Source organism: Octodon degus, unplaced genomic scaffold (genome assembly GCF_000260255.1).
Source record: "Octodon degus isolate 3935 unplaced genomic scaffold, OctDeg1.0 scaffold00225, whole genome shotgun sequence".
Classification (NCBI taxonomy): Eukaryota; Metazoa; Chordata; class Mammalia; order Rodentia; family Octodontidae; genus Octodon; species Octodon degus.
In genome coordinates this window covers 3,068,118-3,082,750 of record NW_004524801.1, presented here as the reverse complement: position 1 = coordinate 3,082,750, position 14,633 = coordinate 3,068,118, and the positions used below count along the sequence as shown (strand labels likewise).

Here is a 14,633-nt window from a genome sequence, read left to right as displayed (position 1 = left end):
TCTTCTCAGTCGTGTCTTATTTTAACTGCAGCTGTCAATAGATACAGCTTTATTTCCTGTCTATTATGGAGCAATCTTATGGCTTATTTGATCCTGTTTGCTTGCTTCCCTTTCATCTTGCTCTGTGGAACAGGGGCCAGAAGCGGAAGGAACAAGGAGGCAGACAGGCGGGGAGCTGGCCCGCGAGCCTGGGGGTCACATCATCACCGTGTCACTGGGGAAGAAAACAAAGGAATGAATAAACCTAAAAATGTAGGCTGTACAGGGCAGATGGCCTAAACTTCATCACACACAAGACAGAACTGCCACTGTGCACACAGAATGTCCTCGGGGATTTCTTAAGCAGACACATATATATACAAGGCAATTTTTCATTACACAAATGTGTACATATTGCAGAATGTTTTTAAGAAGAAAAAAAGTAGGGGCTGGGGATTTAGCTCAGCAGTAGAACACTTATCTCACAAGCTGGAAGGCCTGTGTTTGGTCCTTGGCCCCAAACACAAAAAATAAAAAACCTCAACTGAAACGCAGCAGTTACAAAGAAAGACAGAAAAGGAGGAAGAGGATGAGGAAGAAGAAGAGGAGGAGCAGGAGGAGGAGGAAGTGGAGGAGGAAGAGAAAGAGGAGCAGGAGAAGGATGAAGAGGAGGAGGAAGAGGAGGAGGAGCAGGAGGAAGAGGAGGAGGAAGTAAATCAGTATACTGAAGGGTACCACCTTTAAAGAAACAAAAGGAATTTCAGCTCCAGTTCCCATCAGGGTCAGCAAGCTTTGTCGCAGCCACAATTACACCGCCATTGCAGAGAAAATACAGTCAAACATGAGAGGCGAGTGAACGGGTGCAGCTGAGCCCCAAGCAAACTTTATTGACAAAAACATGCTGGGTCCTGGCTTTGCTCTGTGGATTGTTTCCTAATTCCAGTTTTCATCTGTGTTCCACAGAAATGGCACAGCCAGAAAATAAAAATCCAGAGACGGTTAAGCACACACTATGGCTTGTGGCACGTATTCCAAGCTTATTTTAAAATCCTTTAAATAACATAAACTACCATAATTCTGTACTCATACTACAGAAACAAAAGCCGGCGCCCGCAGACTGAGCTTCGTGGGATCCAGCCTGCCACCTGGTGGCAGTACCGAAGAACAGCATCTGTGCTCTCCCTGCCATTTATTTAGGGGATAGCACTTAACTGGAACCACTTTTTTAAAAACATGGTTAGAATGTGTGTCCCACAGTGACATAAGAAGCAATGATAAGTGCAATCAATTTGCTGAAGTTTCAACTTGTCAAATTCTTCGGGAGAGGTCACGGGGCTTCTTTCTTAGCCAGCCAAACTGTAAAGGCGATTAGAAAACAATGGTGTGGAAAAATACCCAGCCACCTACAATTGAGATGACTTCTGAAACTAAAAAAGCCGTGTTTTATAAACCTAAGACTTGCAAAGAAAATACCTCCAAAATCCAACTTATTCAATAGAGCCATGCTCCAGCAGCAGATCACAAAGAAAAGCAAGAGCAACCTACACTGTTCCTTCGTTCCCTGGCTACTTTTCTCTCTGGCTGAAAAGGAAAGAACCGACTGAAAAGCAATCCCCGTGCAAGGAAGCAGGAGACAAAGGAGCAGAGCATAAGCCCGGTCTCAGGAGACACAAGGAAGGAAGAACAGTGTCAGACAGCTTGAGCCCACAGGAAAGGAGCGTTTGCAGGCTCAGGGGTGCACAGGGAAGGAAGCAAGCCCTGTGGAGCCCCAGGAAGATGCCCAAGGTCGGAGCACTCCCGCTGCTTCTAGTAGAAGGCATGCAAGGTTGCCAGAGTGAGCAGGACAGAAAGGAAGAGCAGCAGATGGGACAGGGCAGGGGGTCTGGAGGACTGAAAGGTTTTCTGGCTTTAAGGAGAAAGAGCCCAAATCCATCAGGACAAAGAACTCAACACATATTTCCACCCCAGGCTTATGTGCTTGCCATGAACAGCAGAAAACGCTGGCTGCATGCATGGCCTTGGGGACAGTGACAGGAAAGGCCAAGATGGGGCCCAGGCTCTCAGTGTCTTAGGATTCCCAGCACCTGATCTATGTCCACAGCCAAGGGCCAGTCGCTCTAGCCAGCCACCTTTCTCCAAAATTCCAAAGGGCAGAAGCACTACAAAGCTCTCAATGAGTGACAGGGAAATCTGCAACCAAATGGTAATTTCCCAACAAAAACAGCTTCAGTGTCCCTCTGCGATTTCAACAGGAAGTACAGGGTCAGTAATGAGCCCGTCCGGCGCACACGCATCACGCTGCCTGCCAGGCTGAGGAAGTCTGTGCAGAGCCGCCCGGCCAGGCACACCTCCAGCCAGGGCCTCGCAGGCCACACGCCGTACCTGGGTTGCTGGTGAGGAAGGCGAGCGGGCTCTCGCCCAGGTCCGCAGGGCCGTCCACTCGGTGGGGCGGGCTCTCCAGCAGCTCCACTGCTCCCTCGAGCTCAGGGCAGGTCCTCACCAGGAGGCCCAGGGAGGGCTGGGAGAGGAAATCTTTGAGCATAGAGGAGTTCAAGGTCCCAGCGGGTCGATTATTGATCTCAAGAATCTCATCTCCCGCCTTCAGGCCTGCCAACGCAAGATGGAAAGTTTTTAATGTCACACACACACACACACACACACACACACACACACACTAATCAGAACACAAGTTAAAGTTCTGCCAGAGAGGGACAAGAGACAGCAAGTGCTCCTGCTAAGGGCCTCAGCACAGGTGCGGCTGCAATGCTCAAAAAGTGATCCGAGGACCACAGGGGCCCTGGCCTTAGAAGGTTCTAGATGCCCACCCTGACCTCAGTGAATCACTTAAACAAACACCCCTCTTCTTCAACCTGTGTGTCCTTCACAAATGCTAATTCTGGCTACCTCGTAGGATACTGCTAGCTGCGACTGCCTGTTTTGCACACGCTCGAGTAACGGTGCACACATGCATCTGGCAAGCAGAAGTCTGCTGCTCGATTCATGAAATCAAAATGTAATCCTTTTCCTCTGGACAAAATCACCCAAATAAGGTTGCCTCATCTTAAGTGTCTCCAGAGCCAACAATTTACAGAAATGCAATATATCCTTCCCTCCCTTTTTTGTAAACTTTATTAGGACCTTGGGCTGAATATTTCTTGTTAGGCCCCCACAACATATTTCACAAAGTATGATGGGAGAGGGCCAGAGTATGGAACTCAAAGGAACAGCCGCGAGCAAGCCCCATCTGGAGGGACCACAAAGTCACAACTGTCACAGGGGAAATTCAAACTGTCATTAAAGGAACACTCCAGAAGTTTGAGAAAGAGACTAGACAGGAAAGAACATGAAGAATACCTTTTCAGCTAAGAAGGGAAATGGAGTCTAATTTCTTACTGATACACTAATGTGGAAAAGCATAGGGACCCAGGGATTTAGCTCAGTGGCACAGCACCTGCCTGGCAAGCATGAGCTCCTGAGTTCAATTCCTAGTACCAAAAAAAAGAAACGGCGGAGCAGCAGGTCAGCATCCACCTGTCTGTAACCCCATGCACCAGCCCAGCACGGACAATTTACAGGGATATGGCTCAGTGCAAAGCCCCGGGTTCAACCCTCAATACCCGGGCGTGGGGGCGGGGGTGGGGTTCAGAAGAAAATTGAATGAAAGGCAAAGACAAGTGCTGGAGTGCAAAACTGAGAAGCCGCTCAGCCCCCTGGGCACCACAATTCCACCCCTAGTTCTGCAGAAAAATGATGTGCAGCCTCACTTCCCAGTTTCAGCCAGGTATGTCCCTTTCCATCCTAACTTGTTTCTAATGTATTTAAAACTAACCCTTCACGAGCCTAGAAACACTGGATGGAAAGGGAACCTGTGTCTCTATGGGAAGCCAACCATTTTCATTTCTTCAGGTAAGGGATCTGGGAATCACAAAATCTGAGTTGAAAACACAAAATTTTTCTTTGTGCAAAGCAAGGTTTGGGATGTCCTTTTGTTCTTCTGTGGGCAATACAACCACATGTCAGATCTGGAAGTGTGGAAGCTGGAAAATAAAGACTAAGCAGTAGTCGCACGAGCCACACAGTGCCAAGGCCCAGCCACAGAGAAGAATCAGCTCAACTTCTTCCTAATATCTAGAATTAGTTAACAAAGGGCATGAAGACAAAAAGATGTAAACAATAAAAATAGATATGAAGCTCTTCAAAAAGAAGTTCTTGGTTCATATAATCGCCAGAGTAGGTGTGTGCAGTAGGCTATATGGTGTAACCCTATCAGAACCGGTAATCACGACCTTATTAGGAAAAGGGGTCTTTAGAGGTGTAATTAAGTGAAGGAGCTAAGAAAAGACCACACTGTATTATCTGGTGGGCCTCAGGGAGAAATGCCCTTATGACGGCACACAGAAGAGTGGCTCAGCAAGAGGAAAAAGAAGCCCCAAGAGAGGGATGCGGAGACTGAAGTGAGGTAGCCACATGCCGAGGTCACTCCGGAGCCACCAGAAACCGGCTGAGATGGAAACTCCATGAGAGCACATGACAGGGGCATGCCTGTGGGCACCTTGATTTACAACTTCTGGTTTCTCCAGAACTGTGGGAAAATAAAGTTTTATCATCTTCAGCCACCTGGTTTATTGCGCTTTTAGGAAAAGTCCCAGTGTGACCTGACTTGGGCATTCTCAGTATGAACAAGAAGAGCAAGGGGGCTGCCCAACAGTTGAGACAACAAAGCGCCTCACTCGGGTCTGCATCACTATGTAAGGGCTTTGTGACTGTCACTGAATCTCTCAGCCTCAGTTTCCTCACATAGGAAAGAAGCATACACTAAGTGAGAGGAAGTGAACAGTCCCTATAGAACTCGGAGCCCAGCACTGGCACACTGTGGATATCCAACAGACATTAGCTCTCAATATTTAGAAGAAGAAAGAGGAAAGCTTTTCTTTCTAATAGAGAATTGCAGCCTGCTCAGAAATAATCCTCAACTCACCACAGAAATAACACCTGTCTATGGAAAACCGTGTAAAATGTTTACGCTACATAGAGTAAAATGACACGTGGTGGTTTAGACCAAGCTCTGTCCTGTACAACCATTGGGGGAAAAATTAGGTAAGAGGAAACATCTCTCAGATGACTCAAAGAGTTAGTGTGATGGGTCAAAAGGAACACGGCGAGTGTGAAAGCAGGTAAGGTGAGCAGTAACCCAGCCAGGTATAGAAGAAGCCAACTCATCAAATGCAGCCAAGGCGAGGCCCAACTAAGAACACTCTTGTTCTGCTGGGAGTGGACAGGAATGGGAATCTGGGGCTTAATGCCAGTGTGTGATGGACAAAAGCCCTATGTGACTGATAAAATCAAAGAAGAAAGCCAAAAAGCTAAAGTAATGCCAACAGAAAACATTCAGTCCCACTGAGCCGCATTCCAACGGCCTCTCCCTGGTTATACCACACCCGTGTCCTTCTAACAGGGCTACTGACAGTGGGGATGGGTCCCAAGGGCGGTGAATGGAGCTGTACTCTACACTCTAATGAACAGCGAACAGATCTGGAAGCTGGAGAAGAAAAGCCCGAGCAGTAACAGCCTGAGCCACAGTGTCAAGGCCTGGCCACAGAGAAGAATCAGCTCAACTAGAAAAGTAGAAACAGAAAGGAGCGTTCCCAGACCGAACTAGTACACCAAGAGGATCACGGCCCATTGAGCCCTCCGCTGTGGGGTGGGGATGGCAGTGGTGTGGAGATTATAATCCCATACCAGATCTAACATCCTTCATGACACAGCCGTCCATGTGCTGGGGAAATGTTCAGGGCCTATCGCTTTTGTCAGTTGGCAAGAAGTCTGCTACTCTGGGAAGGGGGGTTGCGCAGATGCCTGTTTTCATCAAACAGCAGAGTTCTCGGATTCGGAGAGCTAAAACAGGATGTGACTGAGAGCAGCCCTGCACATTCTCCGCCCCCGTGGCACGGGCGCTAGGCACTCATGGGGCTGAAGGAGATAAAGATCAGCCTTGGGGTTCAAAGAGGAACAAATGCTGTCATCTCTGCTCTTAGCTGGTACACAGCTCCACGTCTGTGTCACACTTGGCCTCCAGGCTTGAAAGTCCTGAAGGACAAAGAAGGAAAGTCCTCCTCCTTAGACTCCTTGGACGTTAGCAGCAAAGTGCATCTGAGTGTCTTCTCCACTTGTCACGCCTTTGCCATGTCTGTGCGCAGCTGGGCTATGGCCTGTGCTGCTCCAGTTCAACAGCACAAGGTACCACGCTGTACAGGGACTGGCAAGGCACGAAGGCCCAGCGCTGTGCAGAATCCCAGTGCGGGAGGGGTAGAAAGACAGCTGCTCCGGCATTCCCTGGCACCCCATTCGCCACGCCCCACCAGCACACAGGTCACGAGGTCCAAGCACACTCACCCAGACGTACTGCCTGTGACACTCCATGTGTGTTATTCTGCCATAGCCTCAATAAAAAAAATTTGAAGATAAAAACAAAGAAAGGAAGGTGGGCTCAGCGCTACCTCACCACCTCATATGTGCGTGGTAACCATGGTGGATGGGTTGATGTCCCCAGAATCCTGGCTACTCAGAGCATCAGGATGTGCTATTCTTAGGGAAAATGTTCAGATATATACTATAGAGATAATGAAAATAATAGAATTACCATAATTATAATATAATTAATTACAATACTACAGATGTAATTAAGTTACAGGGAACTCAGTGATTTAGGGCGAGTGCTAAACAGCATGGTGTTTTGACAAGAAAGTGCCATGAAGGCATAAGCACACGTGGGCAAGGCTATGGACTACAGAGGCAAACCTGGAAGGTAAGAGCTTCAAGCCAAAGAATGCCAGGTGGGCGGGTGGCCACCAGAGTGAGGAAGCAGCATGTAATAGGCACTTCCCTGAGCGGTTCCAGAGGACCTGCTCCAACCAACACCCTGACTTCAGATTTCTAGCCTCCTCATCTGCAAGAGGCAAGGTTTCCGAGGTTTTCAGCCACCCGATTTATGGTTATTTGTTATGGTAGCCATAGGAAGCTAACAAAGTGAGCAAATTTGGTCTTTCCTCAGTATCCATAAGGTGGGGGGCTGATTCCAGGAGTTCTCTCAGATGCAGAAATCTGAAGATGCTTAAGTCCCTTATATAAAATGGCATGGTATTTCCACATAGCCCCCACACACCCTTCCATGTACTTTCAATCACCTCCACCTTACCTATGATACCTAGTACTATGTAAAGAGCTGTTACACTATAATGTTTAGGGACTTGTGACCCCGCAGATTGGAAAAAAAGAAAAAGAAAAAAGGCAGGTACAAGTTCAGTATAAATGCAACTTTTTTTCCCCAAAGTTTTCTGCAGCTGGCACAATCCATAGATGCGGAAATCAGAGGAACACATCTGTCACCTAGGAGGAAAAGATTCTCCATGAGCAGAGAGGATGGAGAGCTGGGATTCAAGAGTAACCCCAGTGTACTCTGAGCCCTGTGAGAGCTAAAAGCAGACAGGCAAGACACAGGGAAGAGGGGTTCAGCGTGGACTGAGAAGGCGGGATCCTGAAGCCATAGCAAGGTTCTCATTTCTGCAAAGACTGCAGGAATAGAAGCAACAGAGCACTGGCTTCAAAGCAGCTCTGCAGGCTCGGGCAGCGGCTCTGACTGGCAAGGACCAAGACAGAGAGGTCTTCCACCAGCTCTGCTCCAGGGAGACCCCTCAAGCCCTCCATCACCTCCTAGAGGCGAAGCCAGCCACTCAGGACTCAAACGCAACTTCCCACCAACCCCACAGAAATGGGCTCAGGATGGAGTTTAAAATCTAAGGATATGTCACTTCTTGTACACCTATTTGTAGAATAAAATCCATATTCCCTGGGTTTATCTTCCATGAGTCAATGTTCAAATACTGTTTCCATGAACCCTCTGGGCATACCTTTCTCATCTGCCCATGAGGAAACCCAAAGGAATTTAGGAGACAGAGACATTTCTAGACTTACCTTTCTTGGAAGCTAATCCAGTTTCCTTCACACTGTTCACATAGAGCCTTCGAACACCATCTTCTTCCACAGAAGAAAGCGAAAACCCTAGGAAACACAAAGACAGACCAGGTAGGGCCCATACCTTCTGAATGTTTAGCAAACAACAGGAAGTACCTGCTGGGAACTAGGTATGTTGAATATTTTGGGTTACAATTTGGAAACAGTGGTTTTTTTCCCCTTGTTTGTACCGTTCTACAAAGCAGAAAAATGTATTTTTAGATCACTCTGAAAGAAATCGTTACTCATAAAAACAAAAATCACCAGCTACATCAGTCTTCAACTACTACCTATCAACACAAGTGGAAGAAATTATTTTGTACCACCTTGCTTCCTTCCTGTCATTGTCAAGAAGTGTAAATGTCATTGTTTTGCCTTTTCCACACTCTCCCCTACGCACATAGCGGAAGATTAGCACAAAACACAAGGTTCCGCACAGTTTCCTTATCAATCTACATCCCAGGGTACATAAAGGCTGTCCTGTTAAATGACGCACGCTCATCCCTATGTACTACTAATGAATAGTGCTTTAATTTAATAAAATTCTACAAACAGGGACAAGTAGTGACTCATTTTACAAATCCTATTTCCTGTTGAAACTGATTAACTGACTTCCACACTAGTCATGATCACAAGATTGTCAGCTCGTCGGTCAGGATGTGTTGCATCTTTACAAAGGGAGACGGAGCAAACAGTTGAGGGGAAACTGGGCACCCCCTGTGGTTCTAAGACTTGGTCACCTATTTCTAGAAAGCCTCATACAGAACTCTTTCCTAATCAGCTAATTGAATGTTTGTACCAATATCTACTTTCCTGAAGGAAAAAGGTCAGGAGTAGATGCTTCTACAAGGGAACAAGCACGACTGTAAAGAGCAGTGATAACTGAGCTCTCGGAGAAAATCATCCCATATCACAGGTCTCTATCTCCTGGCTGGAGGGAGAGGAGGCCTTCATTCCCCAGAGGCAAACTCCTTGCCAACGAACTGCACTGTGCACTGCCCTAGACCCTGGGGCTCCCTCACGCAAAGAACAGCACAAGGCTGCCCCTTACGGCTCTCCACAAAGTCTTCATTTTACTCCATTTTGAATTTGATTCATATAGAAATTTACAACCTTTAGACTAAATTTTAAGATGCCTCACAAAAATACAGTTATATACAAACCATTTTAGAGATATCTGCCTCACAAAGGTATGTTTATTTACATTTCACGAAACTTCATTTTTCTTATCTATTAGAACAGACATAGAGTGAAGGGCTATGTCATAGGAAAGAATGAAAAGGATACACCAAAATGCTACAAAATTCTGAAGGCATTTTTTCAAAATGAGTACTGTGATGAGGTGCTAGGGACCAGTTTGGTAAATAACTGGAAGACAGAAGAGATGGAAATTTATTGGGGACCTGTTGCAAGTCACCTCAAACCAAATTATGGGATGTGATCAAAAAGTATGAGGACTGTCTAAAAAATGTATTCTAGTAAAGACCCATTACCATTAATTCCCCTTGCTTCAAGCACATTTATCTCATTGTTCTTGCCACTTTTTGAAAGAATTCTAGAAGTCCTCCTTCGTGACGATCTGGAGTTGGGCTACCAGTTGTGACCGCATTCAGAACATTTACCTTTCACAGTCTTTGTGACTTTTGGGGAGGAGCCAGAAGTTGCTAGATGTCAGATCTGGTGAACCAAAATGCTTTTACGAGTCTGACTTTCTGTTGGATAGCACTTGACATTCACTGTATTTTTTATGATACCTTATAAAGGCATTCATGAAAGAGGACTTTCAGAACTTCTTTAGAAAGTGGCAAAAATGAGGCGCTCAGGGTTTGAAGCAAGGGGGAGGGTGTGAGGGGGGTTCACGGCAATGTGTCATTTTCTGTAATAAATTTTTAAAACTTAATCATTCAATGAACTTTGATCATACTTCAGAGATAGAGGTGACTCGGGTACGCATTTAATCCATTCCTCCTCTGATGGCCTCCACTTTTAATAATCAAAAGGATGAAACAAGAAGTGAGGGTGAGGGAACCATCTGGCCTGAAGACCAACTGACAATGAAACACTGGCCCAAGGACGCAGTTAAGCGGCAGAGCAGACTTGCCTCATCCTTGGGGAAATCTCCGTGATGGGAAAGAGGGCACAAGAAAGGGTGATGAGCATAAATTCCTCTTTGAAGACCGCTCGAGGAACCCAAAATATACAAGATATGGTGAGTGCTTTGTGCTGACCGAATGCCACAGGCCACCCATGTCACCCATGTAGGGAGCAGGCCAACACGAGTGCTCTTAGGGTTCTGGAAAGACGGCCGCCCTCAGATCTCAGTGTACACCTCATGCACTGTGGTGGGGTCTCACCAGTGGTCCCCTACATTAACAGGGATGAGGAAAATGCTGAACATCCTACAGCTGGTTTTTTCGAGGTCAATGAAACACATAATGACCTTAACCATAAGTCTGCAGAATCAGAGCTGTCTTCCCTTTCACACAGGAGTGTAATGCTCCAATTCTCAGCAAAGGACTCAGCACAGATCAACTCTAACACAACTCAAGGATGGCCAACAGGGGCACGGGGGCTCACTCTACAGAAACCCCCAGACTAGAAGGTTGTCTGTGGCAAAAACAGGAAGGTAGCATGAGTGACAGCTTGAATAATGAGCTGGAGAAGGAAGAAGTGATTAAAACCAGTTTACTGAACCAAGAAGCCCGCACCCTGTACAAGCAGTGAGAGGACCCCTCCCACTGACAGTGTTCACCAAGGGAAATTCAGAACATGACACGCATCAGAGAAGGACTCAAAACCAGAACCCAGCGCAGAGTGGATACCTATACCCTGAGGAGGGCACATAGTTCAAAATGAGAAGTGCCCAGGATAAAGGAAAGGCCAGCGGCTACAGTAGTGCACACCGCCATCAGAAGGTAGCCTATTCGTCGACCCATCCTGGAGCCTTGGAACTAATTTCAGCAGGAATAAAGTGGAGTAGAAAGTGAGAGAAGTTAAGTGTGAGCTCCAAATTCACTCAGCCAGCTGGACTGTTAGATCGTGCTTTCTTCCCTAAAGTTCGAAACTAAAAAGAAGTGTTTGATTTGTATCGTGAGGTTGTTTTATGTTGGTGCAGAAGGCCCATAGCTTTTCCACATGTTGAAATCAATCTGTAAAGGGAAGCCCCACTGAGAGAGGTGTGAATCTAAGATGCAGAATCTAGATTCCTGGGAAGTAGCTTCTGAGGTCATAGGCAAGCAGCTCCCTCAGGATTGGAGGGCTTGTTTGTCTTCCTGTCAACACGCTATTAGAACGACCATGCCAACGCGAACCCGAGCGCTGAAGGGCAGTTTGACTGAGCCTGTCAGCCACTCACAGCTGGGCCCTCCAAAGTCCAGTTCAGGAACTGGAGCCACTGACAGGAAGACCAGGGCAGAAGGTGACACAGCCCTAAGAGCATATGCAGCAATCCGGCGTCACCACGACCACCAAGCAGGGGACCCTGCCTCATACTAATGTACTGCAGTTATTATGAAGGACAGGAAATTTAAAAACACCTGCTTCTTTATATCAGGTGGCCTAAGAAGCACTGTTTACAGTACTGTCTAAATCAATCCTGGTGCCCTAGAACACCCTCCATGTGGGAAGGTAAATGGGTTCTGGGAGCAATCTGGTTATTTTTAATAAAAACTATAAAAAATGATACAAAGTACAGTGGTTTCCCCTTACTTGCAGTTTCATTTCCCATGATTTTGGTTACCACCAATCAAGTATTATTACAATATATTATTATAATTATCTGCTTTTTTTAATGTATTTGGTACAGGGTCTCTCTATGGAGCTCGGACTCATAGTGATCCTCCTATTTTCAGCCTCCCCAGTGCTGGGCTTACTAGAGTGCACTACCATGCCAGGTCTCGGTGGCCAGCTCAGCACACTCGGGGGGCAGGGATCAAACCCTGGTCCCTGCACTTGGCTAAGCAGGTGCTTAGTTCACTGAGCTATCTCACCAGCCCTATTATAACTGTTCTATTATTAGTTATTGCTAATCTCTTGATGTGCCTAAATTATAAATTGGGTATGCATGCATAAGAAAATACTGCACAGGACTGCATATGATCTACAACTTCAGACCTGCGTGGAACATCACTCCCTCATCATCAACAGGGAGTTACTATACAGCGGTTTTAGGTCCAACTTCTATTTCTCAGACCCCAAATCATTCAGTCTTATATTAACAGCCTAAGAGTTTTGAAATCCAGCTTTCTCTTGATCCTGGCTAGTCTGCTAGTTTACCCTGCTCATTAGTAATTAAGCACACTAAGAAGAAAACACACAGTCACTGCAAGGCTTCTGTTTTGGTGGCTCAGGCATTTATACCCCGGCCACCAATTAAAGCTTTAATCACTAAGATCACACTTCTGCCACATAATAAGGCTTTCATACACATTGATTTTCTGTCATCAAAAATGTCTTCCAGCCTTCCAGATGTCTTTAGTCTTAAGGTCAAGCAATAAATAGCGTAAAGGTGTAATGTAAGTGGCCAGGGCTTCAAAATTAGCTTCTCTTCACTGGACCGCCATCCTCTAGCGAGTGTACTGTGGTGAGGCCTGGCTGCCTGTAAAGGAAGGTGCAGATGGAATACAGCAGCCCACGGGTTTGAAGATTCTCAGACTCTAAAAGCTTAAGGCTTTGGAGAAATATTAAGTGTGCACAGGCACTGTACTCATGGAGCTTCAACAGGGACTGCAATCTTCCGCCCTTAGAGCAGAACCACGCTTGCCCGTGCCCCTGTTGGGAGCTGTGGCCTCGGCTCACTTTGCCCAGTGGCTGTGCATCAGCCAACATCTGCTTTACCCTCTCCTCACCTTCCCACTGCAAAGCAATGACAGCCCAGGTGGCAGCTGCTGGGGGGCTGGGTGTTGCTGTGAGGACAGCCTGGGATCCCAGGCATGCCCAACAAGATGTGTGGTGAATGTGAGAGAAATTTCACTACTGGAAGCCTATCCTTTTGGGGACCGCTTATTACGTCAGCTAACCCAGCCCCTCCTGACTGATACTGCATAGGATGGCTTCCCCACTATTTTACTCAGTGTCAACTCTGTTGCACTTTAAGCCATACACTGTAATGCTAAGAAAAGAACAGTAGTCTTAAACATACAGAAAGGATTGCATATTTTACTGAACCAGAATGCGGACAAGTGTTAACAGAGCAGGCCTGACTGCAAATCTCTGAAAAGTTCTGCTCACCACATAAGGTCCTGGGTCGGCATCTGGGAACAGGAATGTGGGGAGAATTCCCAACACCCCAACATGATTCCCTGGGGCCTTACTTGTACAACAACGTGATGTATGGTTTGTGACAGGACTTGGTTTGTGACAATTCATCGTGCCTACATGGTGAACCTCTCAATAAAAACTCTGAATCGCTAGAGGACTTTCCTAGTGAGCAGCATTTTCTAGGGACTGTCACAAACTCGCGTGGGGAGGTAACACCATTCTCTGCAACCCCACTAGAAGAATCACAGATGGTAATGCTCTGCTGACTTCACGCTGTGTCAGTTCACTGCCCTGCAAGGGAATCACTGAACCTACAGGCAACCTCAGAGACCCCAGATACCACATCTGCTTTAAAATATGAAAATAAGTTCCCTTAACTTTACTTGGGGGGAGAAGGTGGACAGTGCCTGCGCTTGTGAAAGTGATGTGTGCAGATCACTTCTTTGTATACGAGGCACAGCATCTGTAAAATAATCTACTCCCATTACCTTGTTTTCTTCTTAGGATGGTAAAACCCCCATGATCAGTTAAGAAGGGTACAGCCTTTGTAAGTATATATTTAGCATTTCACCTACAGACCATCCCAGTTTTGTAACACACACACACACACACACACACACACACACACAGTGTTATTTTGCTTCAGTTGTGTTGTAGTCTTTTCTGAGCAACAAACTACAGAGAAATTCTGTAAAAATACTCAATATACAAAACAGTTACGCTGTAAGTTAATGGCTGCTATGTTACATATGTAAGGGTTTTTTAAAACTTAATTTAAATAAATACTTCTCCTAGCAATGTTATAAATCTCTAACCTTTGTTGACAGACTTATAAAAGAAACTGGGATTTTCTGCTGAGCTCTTCAATCTTTTAAGAACAACCATTTCCTATAGGAACATTATCATTTTAACCATTTTTCTGCAAATGTACCGTATGCATCCACTGTCTCTTCTTGTGATATTCAGTTTAATTTCACATTTTAAAGCAGAAATACCTGCCATGAGCGTCATGCAATGTTCCTACCAGCAATAAAATTAGTAGACTTCATGAAAAAAGAAAGAACCGCGTGGCCTTCACAGTACTGGCGCAGATACCTCCTTTTTTTCTAGTTCAGGAGTTCCCACAGCACAAGAGCTGCCTCTAAACAAGCTCCCAGGGCTTTGCACTGAATTGTAAATAAGTGCACATTTGCACAGGAAGTGCCTTAACTGGAAAGGCAAACACCGAAGATCAAAGACAAATAAACCTACCGTAATTATCGGTTGCTGTATCTGACTTCTCGATCTGGATGTTCTGAGTGACTTTCGGACAAATTTCAATTTCTTTATACAGCTGCAAATGACAAAGAAGACCTCATTAGCATTTCTCTATAAATAACTTCTCA

General features: G+C 46.0%; 1 protein-coding gene across 3 annotated transcripts in view; it reads right to left on the bottom strand.

Moving 5' to 3' along the window:
• The window catches only part of Tiam1 (T cell lymphoma invasion and metastasis 1), a 421,384-nt gene that overhangs the window by 57,330 nt on the left and 349,421 nt on the right, over positions 1-14,633 (bottom strand). For all 3 annotated transcript variants that reach the window (XM_023705557.1, XM_004645347.2, XM_023705559.1), the window contains 3 exons: positions 14,500-14,581; positions 7,951-8,037; positions 2,362-2,586 (listed from right to left, as the gene is read on the bottom strand). In XM_023705557.1, coding sequence (XP_023561325.1) covers positions 2,362-2,586; positions 7,951-8,037; positions 14,500-14,581 — 394 coding nt within the window. The remainder of the gene's footprint in view (positions 1-2,361; positions 2,587-7,950; positions 8,038-14,499; positions 14,582-14,633) is intronic.